We start from the raw sequence: 16365 nt of genomic DNA on the forward strand, positions 1-16365 counted from the left end.
TGCAAGCAAAATACCCAAAGAAGAATCAATCCACTGTTACATTTGGGATTCTCGATCAACGAGAAATAATCAAGTCTCGTTCCAAGCAAAACGAAACAGTACTTGGGAGCTATCATAAAGATGGGAGAAGGGCTAGTCTTCCCATCAAAAGAAAGAGTGCAAAACATATTGCTGCAAATACCTCAGTATCTAGCCGGTTTTCTTAATAACCGGACGCAAAGCAATGTGCTTCCTCGGGATAAGAGCTTCATGCATTTACCTGGTTCTGCATGCACGGTTGCACATGCGCCCAGTGCAAGAGTGGTTAGTGAAACAGTGGTCTCAGACAAGCGGTCAGTGGTACGATCTAGTGGTTGTTTCGCTAACCTTAGTTCAAGCGCTACGCTGGTGGACAAAGGAAAATCTGTTAAAGGAAAACCATTTCACAATCCTACAGTGCAAGCGATTGTTCCAACAGACGCATCACTCAACGGGTACGAACTCCATTGCCTTCACCACACAGCGCATGGCCTGTGGACGCAGATCAGTTGAAAATCGCATTAACCTTTTGGAGCTGCTAGCAGTCCCCAAAGCCCTACAAGCTTTTCAAGTGCACCTATCGGGTCAAACAGTAGAAGTCCTCACAGACAGCACCAGCCATGTTTTACATAAACAAGCAGGGAGGCACACACACTCTGTCCAGGCTAGCCCCAAAAAATGTGGAGGTGGCCACTCAAGCGGAACATGTTCCTAGTGTCTCAGCACGTTCCAGGGGAACTCTGTTCTCTAGCATACTCACTATGCCGACAGCCCCTACCTGAAGAGCAAGAGTTGCAGCTCTGCAAAAGAAGTTCAGATGATAGCTTTTCCCTCTGGGGCCATCTTCCCTTAGACTTGTTTGCCACAAGCCTAAACACACAATGGCCAGACTTTGCATCCAGGTTTCCCCAATCCACATACAAGAGGAATGCCCAGTGGATGAGCTGGTCAGGGAAATTTGCTTATGCTTTTCCCCCAACACCGTTCCTGAGCAGGATAGTGAACAAGATGCACCAGGAACCAGTAACTCTACACCTGTAATTCTGGTTGCTCCTATGTTGGCGAGGCAACCTTGGTTTCTGCATCTGCGCAAACTGGCGATATGTGATCCAATCAAGCTCCCATGCCCCTTCAACATGCTCACCCAACACAGGGGGACAAAGTTACACCCACATCCTTAATCTATGAACTTGGCAGCTCGGCTCCTGAAGTCATAGTTTTGTCATTTAAAACGACTTCATAGGTGTATGAAAATCCTCAAAGAGGCCCGTAAACCAAACCGCAGCCACTGTTACTTTGACAAATGGAAAATATTTGTAATATGGTGCCAGTCAAACGATGTAAACCCTATCAAATGTACTCCACCACACATTCTTCATTACATGCACCACATACTAGACTCCGGCCTAGTATTCAACTCCATCAAAGTTCACGTAGCGGCTCTGTCTGCGTACACCACTTGTCCTGGTGGAAAGTCCCTGTCATTAAGGCATTCATGGAAGGAGTAAAAAGGCTCTACCCTACCCATTTCAAACCTGCCTCCAGGGTGGGATCTAAATGTGGTACGTGCAAAGCTCATATGTCCTCCCTTAGAGCTTATGCACAAGTCCAGCCTTAAACACCTAACATATAAACGGCTTTTCTAGTGGCCATCCCATCCATAAGAAGAGTCTGTGAACTACAAGCTTTGTCAGTGCAAGACCCTTTCTTTGTTATCCACAAACACAAGTTGGTACTAAGAACACACTCTAGGTGTTCACGCAAGTTCATATCCAAGTTCCATGTCAACCAGTCCATTGATCTACCTGCTTTCTTTCAAAACCCTTCAAACTCAGCTGAGAAAACCCTCCATAAACTAGATATAAGGAGGGGTTTCTTTACTAACAAAACTGCTACGAAAAATGGATCTACTGTTTGTCTCCTTAGCACGTGGCAGGGAAGATGAACACGTTTAAATAAAAAGAAAAAAAAGAAAGACATCTCCAGATGGCTAGTGAAATGCATATAGCTCTACTACTCTCTATAAAACAAAACTCTGCCTTTCGCACCAAGAGCTCACTCTATCAGGGGTACAGGAGCTACTTTGGCCTTTACTGAAAGGTCCCGTTGGACGCCATTTGCAAAGCAGCTAGATGCAGTTCTATACATACTTTTACTCGGCATTACTGAATTGAGACACATTCTAAAGCAGATTCACAGGTGGGACAAGCGGTGCTAAAACATCTATTTGCCGCTGTACCTTCTCACAACCCACCACCTTAATCTATGCATAGCATGTGATCTAAGCAGATCCACAATCCTCAGAAGAGATACATGACTCAACGTAATCTTATTTCTGATGCTTGCATCTGCTTAGATTCACATGCACCCATCCTTCCTCCCCTGTGGATTAGAAGGTGCATAGATGTTTTATGGCTTTATCTACACATCTGCTTTATTACAACTGTACTTGCGCTACACTTCATGCTACCTCATGTCAGAAACAAAACAATCTTGGGACCTCGACACGTGAAGAACCATGGGCACGGTGGACGTCACACTAGGGGTAGCATTACTGCCATGCCCCATCGACGTCCCTTTTTGAGTTTCGAAAACAAATAATGTAATACTCCGCGGCTACCACTAGATGTTATAGCATGTGAATCTAAGCAGATACAAGCATCAGAAATACGATCACAGTGAATAAAGTATCATATAGATTTCTAAAACATATTTCAGAGGACAAGTTGCAAGGTATTGAGGAATTAAAGGCTGAGGTTTATTGGGAGTAGGCTTTACTATTCCTCGTGTCAGTGGTTATGGGTCTTCCTCTGAAATGACATCGCTGTTTACATTATCTCTAACGCCACTGATTACATCTGTGATGGCATCATACATTTACATTACATAATTTAGGACCTGGCTAATAAAAGCTTTGATTAACTAAATAACAATTTAGACTGTGGCGTTTGCTATGGGCAAGACTGTGGACGTTGTGCATGATCGAAGGCCATGGCTAGTTAGTGGTGTATAATATACAGCGGGCACGTTCGAGCTCCTGGATCAGATGGTTACTCCCCTCTTCTCCCCCCTCTCAGCTCACCTGGCCTCCCTCTTCATCACAGCAGGGTGGCTACCGGGCATAAGGCAGCCTTCGCTTATAGTTGCCAACATGATCCATTTCAATGTGTGGGTGCCTATCTAGTCTGGGTTTTTTCTTTGCATTCTTGGACTTGAAGTCTGCTTTTCCCATTATAAAACTCGGACTACAAGTCCCAGGAATCAAAGAAAATTCCGGTTTGCAACTACGCTTCCTTTCAGTGCTTCTGGCTTCCTCCAGTGTCTTTCTCAAGCCAGAAAATCGGCCCCCTTTATACAGTCCTCCTAATTCGCTGAACTGTATGGCGTCCCGATTGGTGGAAGCAATGTTTACATCACAGGGCTCTCAGGGTAGTTCACCCCCTCATTGGTTAGTTGAATATCTGTTAAGTCCATTAAGGGTTCCAATTTACTATAGAAGGACTTTTCTCCAGTTTATCTGGTTTGCTCTTCCTGGAAGCTGGTAGGTATGGCTCTGTGTTCCTCCTGATCTGTTAAATATGCTTTTATTTTAATTGTGTCAATTTAACTAAAATTCTTAATGGGGAAATAAAACCCAGCTCTCCTTACATAGGAGGCTCAGAGGAGCTTTAAGAAAGGCAGCCCATGCTTGCCTATTGAATGGGCCTGGCAACCTAAAGCTCACCAGGGAAGAAAGGACTGTGTGTAGCCTGACTACTCTTGGAGGGTAAGAGGTGAGCAGGGGTGAGCCCAGTTCAAAGAAGTTGTGTAAGAGATTTAACCCCATTGCTCTGAGGTAGAGACCCCAGGAGAGGGGCTACGATAGTGAACATACTCCAAGAGAGGGAGGGCGTGAGTGAAGACATCCTGGAGCAGGGATACCATAGAAGTACCCAAAGGGTAGGGAAAGAAAGTGTGGATTCCTAGAGTGGAGAATTCCTAGAGTGGAAATGAAAATTTCCTGCAGTGGGGTAAACTAGTGAAAACAGCATCCTGAGCCAGGAAGGAAGACAGACTGAAATGACCAAGAATCACTTTCTTTGAAACTATTTGGAACACTTGGCGAACTTACTATCCAGGGGAACTAGAGTGTGTGAGAACCTGGATCCAAAGCAGTCCAGCATTTATTTAGTTGTTGAACCCTTTAGACTTGTGTGTTAGTTATCATAGGGAAAGTATTAGGATAGGATTTGGACAGGGACTTTGTTTTGATTCTTCTTCCTGGCAGCGCCCTTTTCCGGAACTTTGTGTTTTAGAATAGAGAACAGATCTCTTAAAGTTACGGAACATATATATGGTCTTAGATATTTTCCAGGGGACCCCCATCAAGGTATCTTCCTGCACTCTCTCCAATTCGTCATCGCCTGTTTTTTACCCCACCCTGGGGTCTCGGGTTCCTCACTCTGCCTTGTAGTCTCCTGGGGCCTTTCTGCTCAATACACACCCGCTTACCTGAAGTGATAGTGTACCTTCTGTTTCTGAGCTATGTTTTTCCAGACGAGTGTTTCAGGAGGGCGTTGCAGCTTCTTCCCCAGCTTTCTCCCTGTGTTCTGTGTGGTTTGGAGCCTTAGCTGCCTGTTCACAGTCATTCTGTAGGGCGCCTGCGTCTTTTTCATCATGGCTGTTCATTCCCAATCTGTTGCTCTCCTACGCTCGATGTGCTTTGGGAATGGGCCTTTTCGGTCCCTCTCCCGGCAGGGCTGTCGTGCAATCCGCGTCTTGGTTCGGTAGGCTGGGTGTGTGCTTTTGGTCTCCTGTTGCACCTCCCAGTATGAGGTTTCCCAGCATATGCTGTTCTGCGGGTGGCTCTCCTCTCTTCCTTTAAAGCTGTTTCGAGATTAATTTTCCCTGCAACAAGGGAATCGGTTCACCGATATCTCTTTAGGTGTGGACAGTGCCTGAAAGGGACCAGCAACCACACAGATCATTTGTGTGTACAGTTGCCAGTTACCACAGAAGTTGACTCCCACATAACCCATAAAGCTGTTGGGGATCTAGGTTATCCTCCCTTGTTCCAAGAAACTGCCTAGGGATTGCCAGTCCTCTAAGGTGGCAGAGTGTGTCACCCCCCAATAGGATGCCACTTGCCCTGTCCCCTGAGGGGTGTTAAGTCTAGCGGGCTCACCTCCCTAGTCCCAAAGGGGGTGGCTCCCCCTTGGGGAGAGGAGATGAATTCCCAGAATTTGTGACAACTGATACAAATTAACTTTGCCTTTATTTTCTATGTTTTTATAGTACCCTTTACAACCACGCATACAGTGAGGCCCAACGTTCCTCAATGCAACATGGCCATTCATCCAACCCAGATCACCTGCGCAAGAAGATATATTTCATAATGTGAACATCTTCCTAAGCACACGCTGCTCCAGAGCTTCCCTGCTGCTTGGAGGACCCAATGGGAGGCAGAGTCTCCCTTACCCTCGGCACCCATTAATTTGTTGGGTAGCTGAAGAAGTTCCATTCCCCATGCTCCCTCGTTTGCATGGTTGGAGAACAAACATTATGTCTTTAATGCTCTCTGTGGTATTCCCGCCAGGTGTGGGCATCCTACAATGAGAGACCTCACAAAGCCACCCCTGATAAGCCAGTCACCTTACCTCCTCTGGATGTACTCTTGTAAAAAGATTTTGAACAGCCGCAATCTCTGTACCAGTCTCCTGCTGCTCTCCTCTATACTTTTATTTTTTTCCTCCTTTCTCCTCCAGAAAATAAGCTCAACTTCCTGGCATAGCCTATACCCTGCAGGGGCTAACCAGGGGAGCAAACTTGCGGCTGCCTCTTAAGCCCTGCCAATGGGTAGGCCCCGGATCTACCCGTGACCTTGGTCCCTCTTGTTAGCCAGGAACACTTTTTAACTAAGGATTGTGCAGGTATTTATACCTTTTGGCAGGCCGGGGCTAAAGAAACGAAGTTGGTATCGGTTAACGGATAAAGAGGTGAAAATTCAAATAAGTACTGTGCATCGAAAGATGGATGTGGAGGTTGTCGTTTACTCTTGAGTTCCGTGAGAAAGGCTAGCATTTCTGGTTCACCTTTAGTAATGACTCAGTGAGTCTTCTCTGCTACCACTTGTATATCCTAATTTTCCTATCTGGAAAATATTTTATAACTTCAGTTTCACTGCCTACCTTTTCAACCTTTGAACCTTGTAAGGTGCTCCGAGACCCTCTTTATAGGGCCAGTGCTGAACAACAATGGCAATAACATAGATAATAAATCTGATGTAGATGTGACATGGGATACAAGTAGAAGTAATATGTAGGTGACGCGGCATCTCTGAAGAGCCGCATCTAATATCCTGAATACCCATGTCTAAGGCCTATTTGCACAGCCATGTTTCCAAGGGAAGGCTTCATCAACAGAATACACTAAATTGAGCTTCAATTTACAAATTGCAATGTGTCTATGAATAATTTTGAAAAGTAAATAATTTTGCTTTCTTTTCCGTCAGATGCCTTTGTTATGGACCCACATCCTTTTCACCACTGCTTGATTCCAAATTTCATCCAGAGCCAGGATTTCATGGAAGGATTACTGAAGGAGCTGTCCAACCTTGGGTTTCACGAGAAGTCCAATGATTTGTACAAGTTTAAACAGGTGGGTGTTTTGTGCTTTATGGGATTTGTTTCCTTCCAACCTAAAGCCCTCTTTCAATGCAAGCTGCACCCTTAAGAAATTGAAGACATGTGCCTCGAGTATTTATCATTCTTTATTTGAATAAAATCATCCACAAAAGCACAAATCAAACATTGAGCAGTGATCCATGAAGTATATTTGAAATATCAGTAATCCAATAGAATGGATGAATACAAATGGTTTGCACAGCCCTGTTATACCAAAATGATAACTGCATATGATTGCAGCAAAAATGAAACTGTGTTTTACTGTAAGGTCATTCATGAATTTTTGTCATTTTATATAGCATCTTTCACCATAATTATGGTCCCAACGTGCTGTTGGTTGAACACCCTCTGAGGGACTGAGTCCAAAATGTGGGAGAACTGTGAGGTGCTATTATGCGTGTGTGCATTTTGGCCATTAAAGTCATGGGAGGGTGGCCAAGACCTTGCTGGTCACCCATGTCTGAATGGCATGTGGATGGGCGGAAAGGAGGTATACTATGAACTAAATCGGGTGGATCGTGTTTAAGTGGATAGAGATTTATCTGAGTAGCTACAGTTTGAATTTTTGTTGTGAAAGGTAACTTCATTCTGATAGCAGAGGTGTTGCGCAATAGTGTTTGTGTTATATTTGAGTGCAGGGTGTGTGAGAATGAGACTGTGCCTTCCACTAAGTTACGAAGGTGCTGAGAGAGAGAGAGGAAAAAAGGGTTAGCTGTACAAGCACCAATGTCTACACCCTGGGGTCCATCGAGGTACAAAAAGCAGTGCTAAGTATCGCGTATGATCTAAGTGCAAAATGAATAAATACTCGCCCTCTAAGAGGATCTTTAGAGTGCAATATTGCCATCCCTAGTTCAAGTGCGAACAGGACTCCCATTGCATGCGGTGCTGACTGCAAAAAAAGGCATCAGATTTACCTGATTGTCCTCCCTCAGGTTGACCCAATTGCTTGACCTAAGGTGTGTTTAAGTGGCATGCATTGCCCACCCTCTGAGCCCATATGAGTGCAATACCCGGCCCACTCTCAGGATTCCTAACATGTGCTAGTTACTGGAATACCTTCTTGAGTCCCCAGTACGGGGTTGACACAGCCAAAGGGCAGATTGAGGTGGCAGAGGTAAGAAAGATAATGGAGAGATGAGGCAGGTAGCTGAAGGAGGGGCAGGTGGGAGGCAGTGTGCAAGGGGGGGGGCTGACTGCTGGGGGAGGTGTGATGGGGGAATCAAGATGTGGGAGGGAGCAGCCAGATTTTGAGGGCTTTCCAAAAGGACTGGTGATCCTCTATGAGACAGGAGTGCGATGGAGAGGGAGTTCGAGAAAAGTGGGTGCAAGGTCAGAGCAGCAGGCACCTCCTAGTCTGGAGAACTTGAAAGGGGGGACTACCAAGAGGTGTGCAGAACCTGATCTGAGTGTTCGGGTGGGGCGGTAGTGTGTGAGCTTGTTTTGGTGGAATTCCGGGCCTTACTCGTGGATGGCACGGGGGGTAATGCACATGGCTTTAAAAGGATGCCTGTCGGCTGATGGGCAGCCAGTGAAGTATCCCGAGTGCGGGGGAGATATGGTCTCTCTGGGAAGAGTGCGAGGAGTAGTCTTGCTGCAGAGATTTGGATCCATTGGAGCTTTCTGAGTTGATATGCAGGCACGCCCAAGTAGAGGGCCTTGGAGTAGTCTTCTAGCTGTGAGAGGATGATGGCCATGATTGCGGAGACTCTATGGGGTTAGGAGAGATATGGAAAGATCCGCTTGAGGACGCAGAGGTGGAAGCGGCATGATCTGGAGACTGCATTGATGTGACAGGAGATGGTTGGGTCCGAGCTAAAAGTGCATCCTAGGTTTTTGACTTAGGGGGAGGCACAGGGCGCGGGTCCTAATGAAGGTGGCCAAAGGGTAGGTTGGGGAAAGAGCTGTTTTGCCGCAGATTAGTATTTAGTTTTTTCCGGGATTGAAGATGAGCTGGTTGTTAGTCATCCAGCTGTCAACGTCTGAGAGGCAGGATGCCAGATCTGGGTGGGGTGAAGAGGGGAAGTTGGGAATCCTTGAGGATGATCTGGGCAGGGTCAGACTGGGGCAGAAAACTGTCTCTGACACCAAATGTCTTTTCAGGCACTCTAATGTTAATTGCCTTTTGAAGCATATTTTGATATGCTTCTGCTATTTTGTTCGCAGTGTCAAGATTAGGTAACTCGCTAAGGGTGCTTTCAAAAAGGGTGCCAGCATCATGGCCAAAGGTTGTTGCGTGTTCCTAAAGGTAGTGATCACTTTTTCCAGTTGAATTTTCTTGAATTGAGATAAAGTTACACATGAAAATGTATTGGCATATGATCTGACCAAGGGCATGGTATCACAACAACCTTGTTGATGCTCATATTCAAACTAGCAACTCAGTCAAGTGTCCTGCCTTTGACATGAGTTGTAGTGAGGACATTATGCTGGGAAGCACAAATTGGTCAAGGTGGTCTCGGTGGTGGAAGCCAGGGTATCCATGTCATCCCAAAGTTCAAGATTAAAATCCCCAAAAGAATAACCTTAGATGAGGGTGTAAGGCAGGGCGATTTTGTGTCCCCCAATTGTAGTGGGAAATCACGCATGGGAATGGGTGGACGATAGATGAGGTTGACGTCAATGATTGCATTTGAGTCAACCAATTCCTGAAAGGAACCAGTTTCCAATGGGGGGTGGGGGGGTTTGACTGTCCTGATTGAACAGCCAGACCACCCCTTTCTGTAAACTGTAGGGAGAGTTTGCAGAAGTTGTGCTGTAGTTTCTGATATATACTCAGATCCTGGAAGCTGCCGACAAGTCCACCACTGGTGCTCAATCCGAAGAGGAAGATGAAGAAAATACATCTAGTAGGGGCCGAATACTGAATAGTTGGCCGATGTATTTGGCCGTAGCCGAATAGTGTGCCGAATAGTGGTTTACTAATAGAAATGTGTCAATATAGTTTCCAATCCAGGCTTTACCACTTAACTAAAGTGTGTGTGATCAAGTGCAAACCATTTGATCTCATTGTGCATAATCAACCTCAGTTTTAAGGAAAACTACAGAAGTCCTGTTTTTGTGCGAATAGATGATGATATGCAAATTAACAGCACGTATGTGTGCAGATGTTTAACAAAACAGGTAAAATAGGTTTGCCCAGATGTTAATAAAGATGCTGATACTAAGATTCCCCAATACTTGGAAATGTTCATTTGGCATTGGTGTTGGTGTACATATATGTAAAATATATGATCTCTTTTTAAGTGGGGTGGGTTAAGGGCATAGTTTGGAGTGCTTATCGTGGAGTAAGGCATTCCTGCAACGTGGCACCTGAAATCCCAGGTTTTTTTTTTTTTAATGTAGGCATTTCTGAATCATCCCATTATCATAACATTAGATTAAAACGCACAGATCTACTGTTATACGGGTTCACAGTCACATGCCCAGGCAAGAGACCGGGTGGCTCTGTGACCGCTTTTGTAAATCTGCCCCAGAGTCCCCGCCTCCCTGCCCATGGTCACTATAATCTGCTTGAGTCTTTGGAGATGTGCAGAAGGCAGTGGGCCTCTCAGGGTTACTTTAGTAGGTAACAGATGGTCCTATGGACATGCAAATGTGACCCTTCCTTGCTCATCAAGGCCCTGCGGCTGGCCAAGGAAATACTGAGAGCCTCCTGAAGAATTAATGTTTCTGCTGATTTTGGGGATTATCAGATATTTTAAGTGCATGCTGTGGAAATGCCCCTCTTACACAAGATGCAGGAAGAGAACGGGTGCTTTGGTTGTTGATGGTTGCTTGTTGTGCCCACCCCAGGGGTGAAGGATCTACTTTGTTTTGCTAGTCGTCCTTGGTGTGCCGTTTCTGCCTAGAGGTTTCTTACCACCCGCACATCCCTCCAACCACTCGTCGTCCTGGTCAGGCGCTTGAAAAGTTATTGCATTCTGTTTTTACCTCTTGTCGCCTCTCCCTCCCCTTTCTCACACTGAGCTCAGTAATTTGTTCCATAGCTCTTTAACGTTCCCTCCTGTGCTTCCAACTATCCTTTGGGCACATGCTGTGCCTCTTCCTACCCCTCTTCATTCAACGGTTCTCTTTCCTATTCTGTTGCTGCAACTTTTAACGTAACCCACTGTTTTGCGCTCTTGCATTCAATCTCTCATCTTCTCTCCTCTGCTGTGATGCCTGTCTAGGCAGTGCTCTGCTGGAAATTAGTGCAATGTCCGGGGGAAATGGAGAATTAAGGAGCCCTTCATTGCCTAGATGTCCCCAAATGTACACGGCACGCAATGCGCTTAATGTGTTCACCACTTAGCATTGTCTGTTCACAAAACAAAAATATACACGAAACAAAGTTTCCTTTTTTTCGGAGCGATTCCCAAATCTCTGTATTTACAAGCGCAGCACAGTACTAATTATGCTAGTAGTTTTTAATGGACTAATTCCTACAGAAATTACTTTTAATAGTGGTTCCTTTGTCTGGAATGTGCCTTGGCTGGGAAGCCTGGCGTTTGTTCTTCTTTTTTGCAGCCTTTCCTTCAAAGCACATGTGCAGAGCTATGGCATCTGCTTGGTGGTGAAGGGTGTGGCTGGGCCTTTGTCATAGAAGGCTAGGCCTCCTCTTAAAGCTACATTAGTTGGCGATATAGATAAAAAGTTGACCGAGGCATTGGGACTAGGTATCTAGTATCTCTCTAACATGCCTAGTGTGCCCTGAGACCTACGGGTGTGTGGCACGATTGAAAAATTGAAATTAATAAATACTAGTTCTAAGCATGAGATGCAAGAAATACAACCTCTGGTTAGGGTTTTAACCAATTCCATTATACTAACCTATATCGTTTGACTAATGGTGATTCTGCCAAAACAAGATTTTAGAGTGGCATTAGGCAGACTTTTACTGCCATACTGCAAAAGGCTTCCATTCAGGACAATTCTGTGCATCCAGGCAGCGCTATCTGTTGTCCGATTCCTGTAGCTACTTCTGTTCAGGCTTCACACCAAAGTGCCTTGATGCTATTTATTGTCAGCTGCTGATCTAATGGAACGCATCAGATAAGATCATCCACCTTCCAGTCTCCTGTGTACCGGACTTCGGCTTCGAGTCAGTATTAAAGTGTTTGGCCGAAACTGAATGGCTGCTTTTCAGCCGGACTTCGGCCGAATACTTACTCCAAGCCGAATTTCGGTACACCCAAAGTCTAACATTTTCCAGCGAACGGATAGCCTGCTGTGTAACCAGAGCCCGATGCAACCCTTCTTCTTAATCGACCTGGGGGGCCTGAATGCTATGACTCCTACCCAGAGGCCGGTGAGATCCACTAGCCTCAAGAAGACCTAGATTTTGAGCTATGCCATGACGTGCTCCGACCTTGATGGACTGCAAACCGCCAATACCCTGGGACCTTGAGCAAGTGTGCAGTGCATGGTCTTCCAAAGTCCAATTCCATGCAAAACCTTGGACTCCTTCTGGAACCATAAAGACACGATTCGAATCCCTGAGGTCCCCCTCACCAGAGTGCAGGGCAGAGAGAGTGAAGAGAATCCGATGGGTGATATTTGTTCTTCTTCTGGTTCCTGTTAAAAGGCGCCAAATCCACCTAGCTGTGAGAAAGCATGAAGACCCCTTTGCTGGAAGCCTTCTCTGATGACTGCTGCTGCATGTTCCCATCCAGTGCCCAGTTCTTTCGACTCCAGACCAAGAATCAAGGGACCGGGTTCTGTGCTGCTGTATCCTGAAGGCATCCACTCAGAAGCTCTTCTTTTCTCATAAGGTACTGTATGGGCTTGGGTAATACTTGTCTTGTGTGAATCCTGTGGGTGAGTCGTGTAGTTGGTAGTTTGCCCATACCGCTTGTCCAGGCCTAATGCAGGAACGCATATAGGGAGTCTTCTGTGAAGTCCCTGAACACTGCAACTAAGTGAATACTTACTTGTTTAAGAAGATCTCTTATGGAACTCTGACTTTTCTGCAATGGAACCCTATCCTGACCTGCCTACAGCTGGCTCCCAGGCCACTAGGGTCCCTCTTCTGCATCTGAGAAAACTCATTCTATAGACTAGGTAAGGGCTTTATAAGATGAGGATTCTGTCTTGAAAAGTATAACAAATGTAAAAGTACTTACTTAGAAATTAGTGTGGTAACTTTCTCTGTGATAACATACGTTACAAAGTGTCCTTAAGTTTATACTTTTGAATTGCATTCTGTCCCTCTAAAAAGTTTATACGTTATTTTACTTACTTTGAATGGTGTTTGCCCCTTCCGAAAAGTCATAAGTATTGCTACTGATTTATTATTCTGAACTGAATGAGTGTAAAAGCTTACCAATAGGGGTTACCTACTTTGAAATACTTTGTGTCTTTCTTAAAGTGTATTATTTGATTTTGCTTTCCCTGATCTGCTTAGTGCATTTCTAAAACAGTCTTGAAGTTAATAGTTGTCTTTTGAGTTGCTTCTAGCCCATCTTAAAAGTATATGGATCTTTACTTACCTTGAACAGCTGCTGCTCTTGTAAAATTGGGGTTTGCTTTCCCTGAATTGCTTAGTGCATTCTAAAATAGTTGTGTTCATATTTATCATTGAGTAGCTCAAGGCCCCTCCAGAAAGTATACAAGTTACTTTACTAGCTCTGAACTGTGTACTACAAAGTAATATCAGTTACAAGGTGTATACTTGTAACTGGGCTGGTTTATCACGTGACTTCTGTAAATAAGTGTCACTGCATGACTGACAAGGGTCTACCACCCTTCAATTACTGATTGTAGTCTAAAAGCATTTCTGATGCTTGTTAATCTGCGTAGAATCACATGCTGTGTCTATATTCCGACATCTAGTGTTAATCGTTGCATATTTCTATCGAGGATCGAAAGGGGACGTCGACATGGGCGTGACTGTAACACTTTCCCTAGCGGGATGTGTAGTGTACCCAAAACCCCTCATGCGTCAAGGTCCCTCAGATAGTTGTTTTCCGCCCAACTAGTTGGTCGCCTTATGTGGAGCTTGTCAGAGTTGATATTGCAAACTAATAATTTGTTGTCCCACGACCGATGGTCATTTAGTCTTTGACTCCTTTTCGATGACTACTTTGTGGACCCCTAACCCGACAACCAACTGCTGTTCGACGACTGGTGCATCGATCGACGTCTGTCGACTGCGTGGCCTCAGCCCTCCGGTCAGGCCCTTACAGTAGGGAAAGTGGGGCCCTGGGTTGATTATTTCTGAGAATGCATTTCCTCTTCCCCCTTCTTTGCTTTTCTGGTCTGGCTGCCGCTTTTCCTCTCTGCTATGGCGAGGACTCCATTTTAGTTTTCAGTCTTGCAACAGAAAATACCCCTGGAAGGACGCCAATTGCAAATGCAATTGGTGCTTAGCTCATGATCACGACGAGCGTTCCTGTAAGTTCTGCAAACTGTTTTGTCCTAAAACGTTAAAAGATAGGCGGACAAAACGGTGTGCGGCCTACGTGATGAAGGCCAAATGTGGTTCCCCCGTTGCCTCGGATGACGAGGACTCTAGCTGCAGCCATGGCACCGACCTGGAGACCATAGACCTTTTGGCAGAACCGTCCAGTCCCCAAGTGCCCGTCCCCGGTCCCGACAGTCCATTGGTACTGTTATGGGGAGTGCATACGCCGCCGACTGGGCCACACACACACCACCCAACGATAAGCACACAACCCCCAGAACTTCCTTGACGTATTCGTTGAAGAAGCACCAAACGGCAACAGGCTCGCCGAACACTCTGGTGCCTGTCGAAACTCCCGATCAGCGCCCTCCCCGCATCTGTCTTCTTGGCATGCGACCGGGCATTCCACTCATAAGGGCGTCTCATCAAAAAAAGCGCATAAGTGCTGACACACTGTCTAAAAGCGTGTCAGCTACTAAGGTTTCGGCAGAGCCGATAACTGCAACGCCACCTACAGGTATGTAGAAATCCATCATATAGCCGCCAAAGTCACGCAAGAGTCTTGCGGCTATTGTTTCGGTGGCAGAACAACCTAAAAGCACCCCCTCTCATTGAGAGGAGTAATCCATAAGCCCCCCATGCCCGCTCTAGGGATTAAACTGCTAAATTCCCCTCCCTCTGAAGAGCCCTTCCCTCCTCCAGACACCTCTTCTTCATCCCTGTGGACCAGAGAAATGTTTGAAAATTACATGGGCAAAATGTCACAATTCATGGACTTTTCAGAAAGGTTAATTACTCCCAAGAGACCTAGGGAGGAGGACTCCTGTCCCATTCTACCAAAGCTGCAGAAGCTTCCAATTCAAACACAAACTAATCAGGAAGAAGTATTTGAGTTTTCTGCGCCAAAGGAAACCTATAAGGATCCTTATAACCATGAGGAGGATCCTTTTGGGCAGGACACAACTGACCAGTTCCCAGACTGAGGACAAGAACAACGAGCAGATGAAAGGCCTCGGCTCTCACCCACTCCTACTCCTGACCCAGATGTCCTTTGTCTGGACCCGCCTTCCTCGCCTCAACAGAGGCAACCATTGCCAATTGATGACCAAATGGCCTTCAATGCCATCCTGAAGAAGGCCGCAGATCACTTTCAAATCGCCACACAGGGGGCTGTTCAAGACTGATTTTGTTGAGGACATTCTTAAGGAACAACCTCCTACAAGTCAGGCTATTCCTCTGCTGAATTCCATTAAGAAGCGCCTTGCACCTTCTTTACTGTCCCCTTCCCTTACAAGTGCTGTCAACCCTCTGGTTGAGAAACTGTTTCGCCCCTCTCCAACTGACCCTATGTACATTCGGGGGCATGCCACACCAGACTCCCTGGTAGTTACAGCCACAAGAAAGAGGGCTGGGCTGCCACAGTCTACTGCAGAGGGTCCCCCTGATAAAGACGGCAAGAAACTCTATGCCCTTGGCAAGCGTATCATCACGTCGGGAGTGTATTCTACCAGAATTGCAAATAATACTACTCTTCTTGCAAGTTATAGCGATGTGCAGTGGAACCTGCTTCAAGAAGGTCTCCAAAAGGTCTATGAACCCACACGATCATGCCTGTTGGTGGTAGTCTCCGAGGGAAGGCAGGTGACCCACAACATTTTTAAGAACACGCTTGACACTGTGGACAAGGCAGGACGCACTCTGGCACAGGGAACTTCCCTCAAGAGGCACGCCTGGCTAAAGAATTCAGGTTTCAAGCCAGGGACTCCGGCCTCCTTGATAAATAAGCTAGTGGAAGAGTCGAACTTGTTTGGTAAGGCTGTGGATAATGCCTTGGAAACGGTGAAAAAAGAGCATAAGACACTAAAACCTCTCAATCAAATCACAGCCAAACATTTTCAACAGCGGGGAGGTGCAAACTCTCACTGGTCCTTTTGGGGTCAGTCCTTCTCCCGATCTCCACATTGGCATTATGGCACAGGAAGTACCCCATGGTCCTCTGGGCAAGATTCAGCTGGCAACGGCCAATATCAGCAAAGGGGACAGTGCAGAGGCACAGGTAGAGGCAGAAACTCCACCCCAAGAGGCTCACTGGCCTTCGCATCAAAATGACTCGCCAGTCTGGGTCCCCTCTCCGGTCAGAGGATGATTAACATCATTCATTCACACATGGGAGGGGGTCACATCGGACCAGTGGGTGCTCAAGACAGTCACCCACGGTTATTTTATCGAGTTGCACCGGCCACCTCGATACCATCCTCCAAGGAGCAGACCCCGATCACCAGCACAACTGCAAATCCTGCT

At 46.1% G+C, this 16365-nt stretch overlaps 1 protein-coding gene across 1 annotated transcript in view; it reads left to right on the forward strand.

Annotated features, from left to right (window-relative positions):
- OGFOD1 (2-oxoglutarate and iron dependent oxygenase domain containing 1) overlaps window positions 1–16365 on the forward strand; it is a 574156-nt gene that overhangs the window by 59344 nt on the left and 498447 nt on the right. The window contains exon 2 of the mRNA XM_069640278.1: window positions 6509–6654. Coding sequence (XP_069496379.1) covers window positions 6509–6654 — 146 coding nt within the window. The remainder of the gene's footprint in view (window positions 1–6508; window positions 6655–16365) is intronic.

Source organism: Ambystoma mexicanum, chromosome 1q (genome assembly GCF_040938575.1).
Source record: "Ambystoma mexicanum isolate Mex_15411 chromosome 1q, UKY_AmexF1_1, whole genome shotgun sequence".
Taxonomy (NCBI): Eukaryota; Metazoa; Chordata; class Amphibia; order Caudata; family Ambystomatidae; genus Ambystoma; species Ambystoma mexicanum.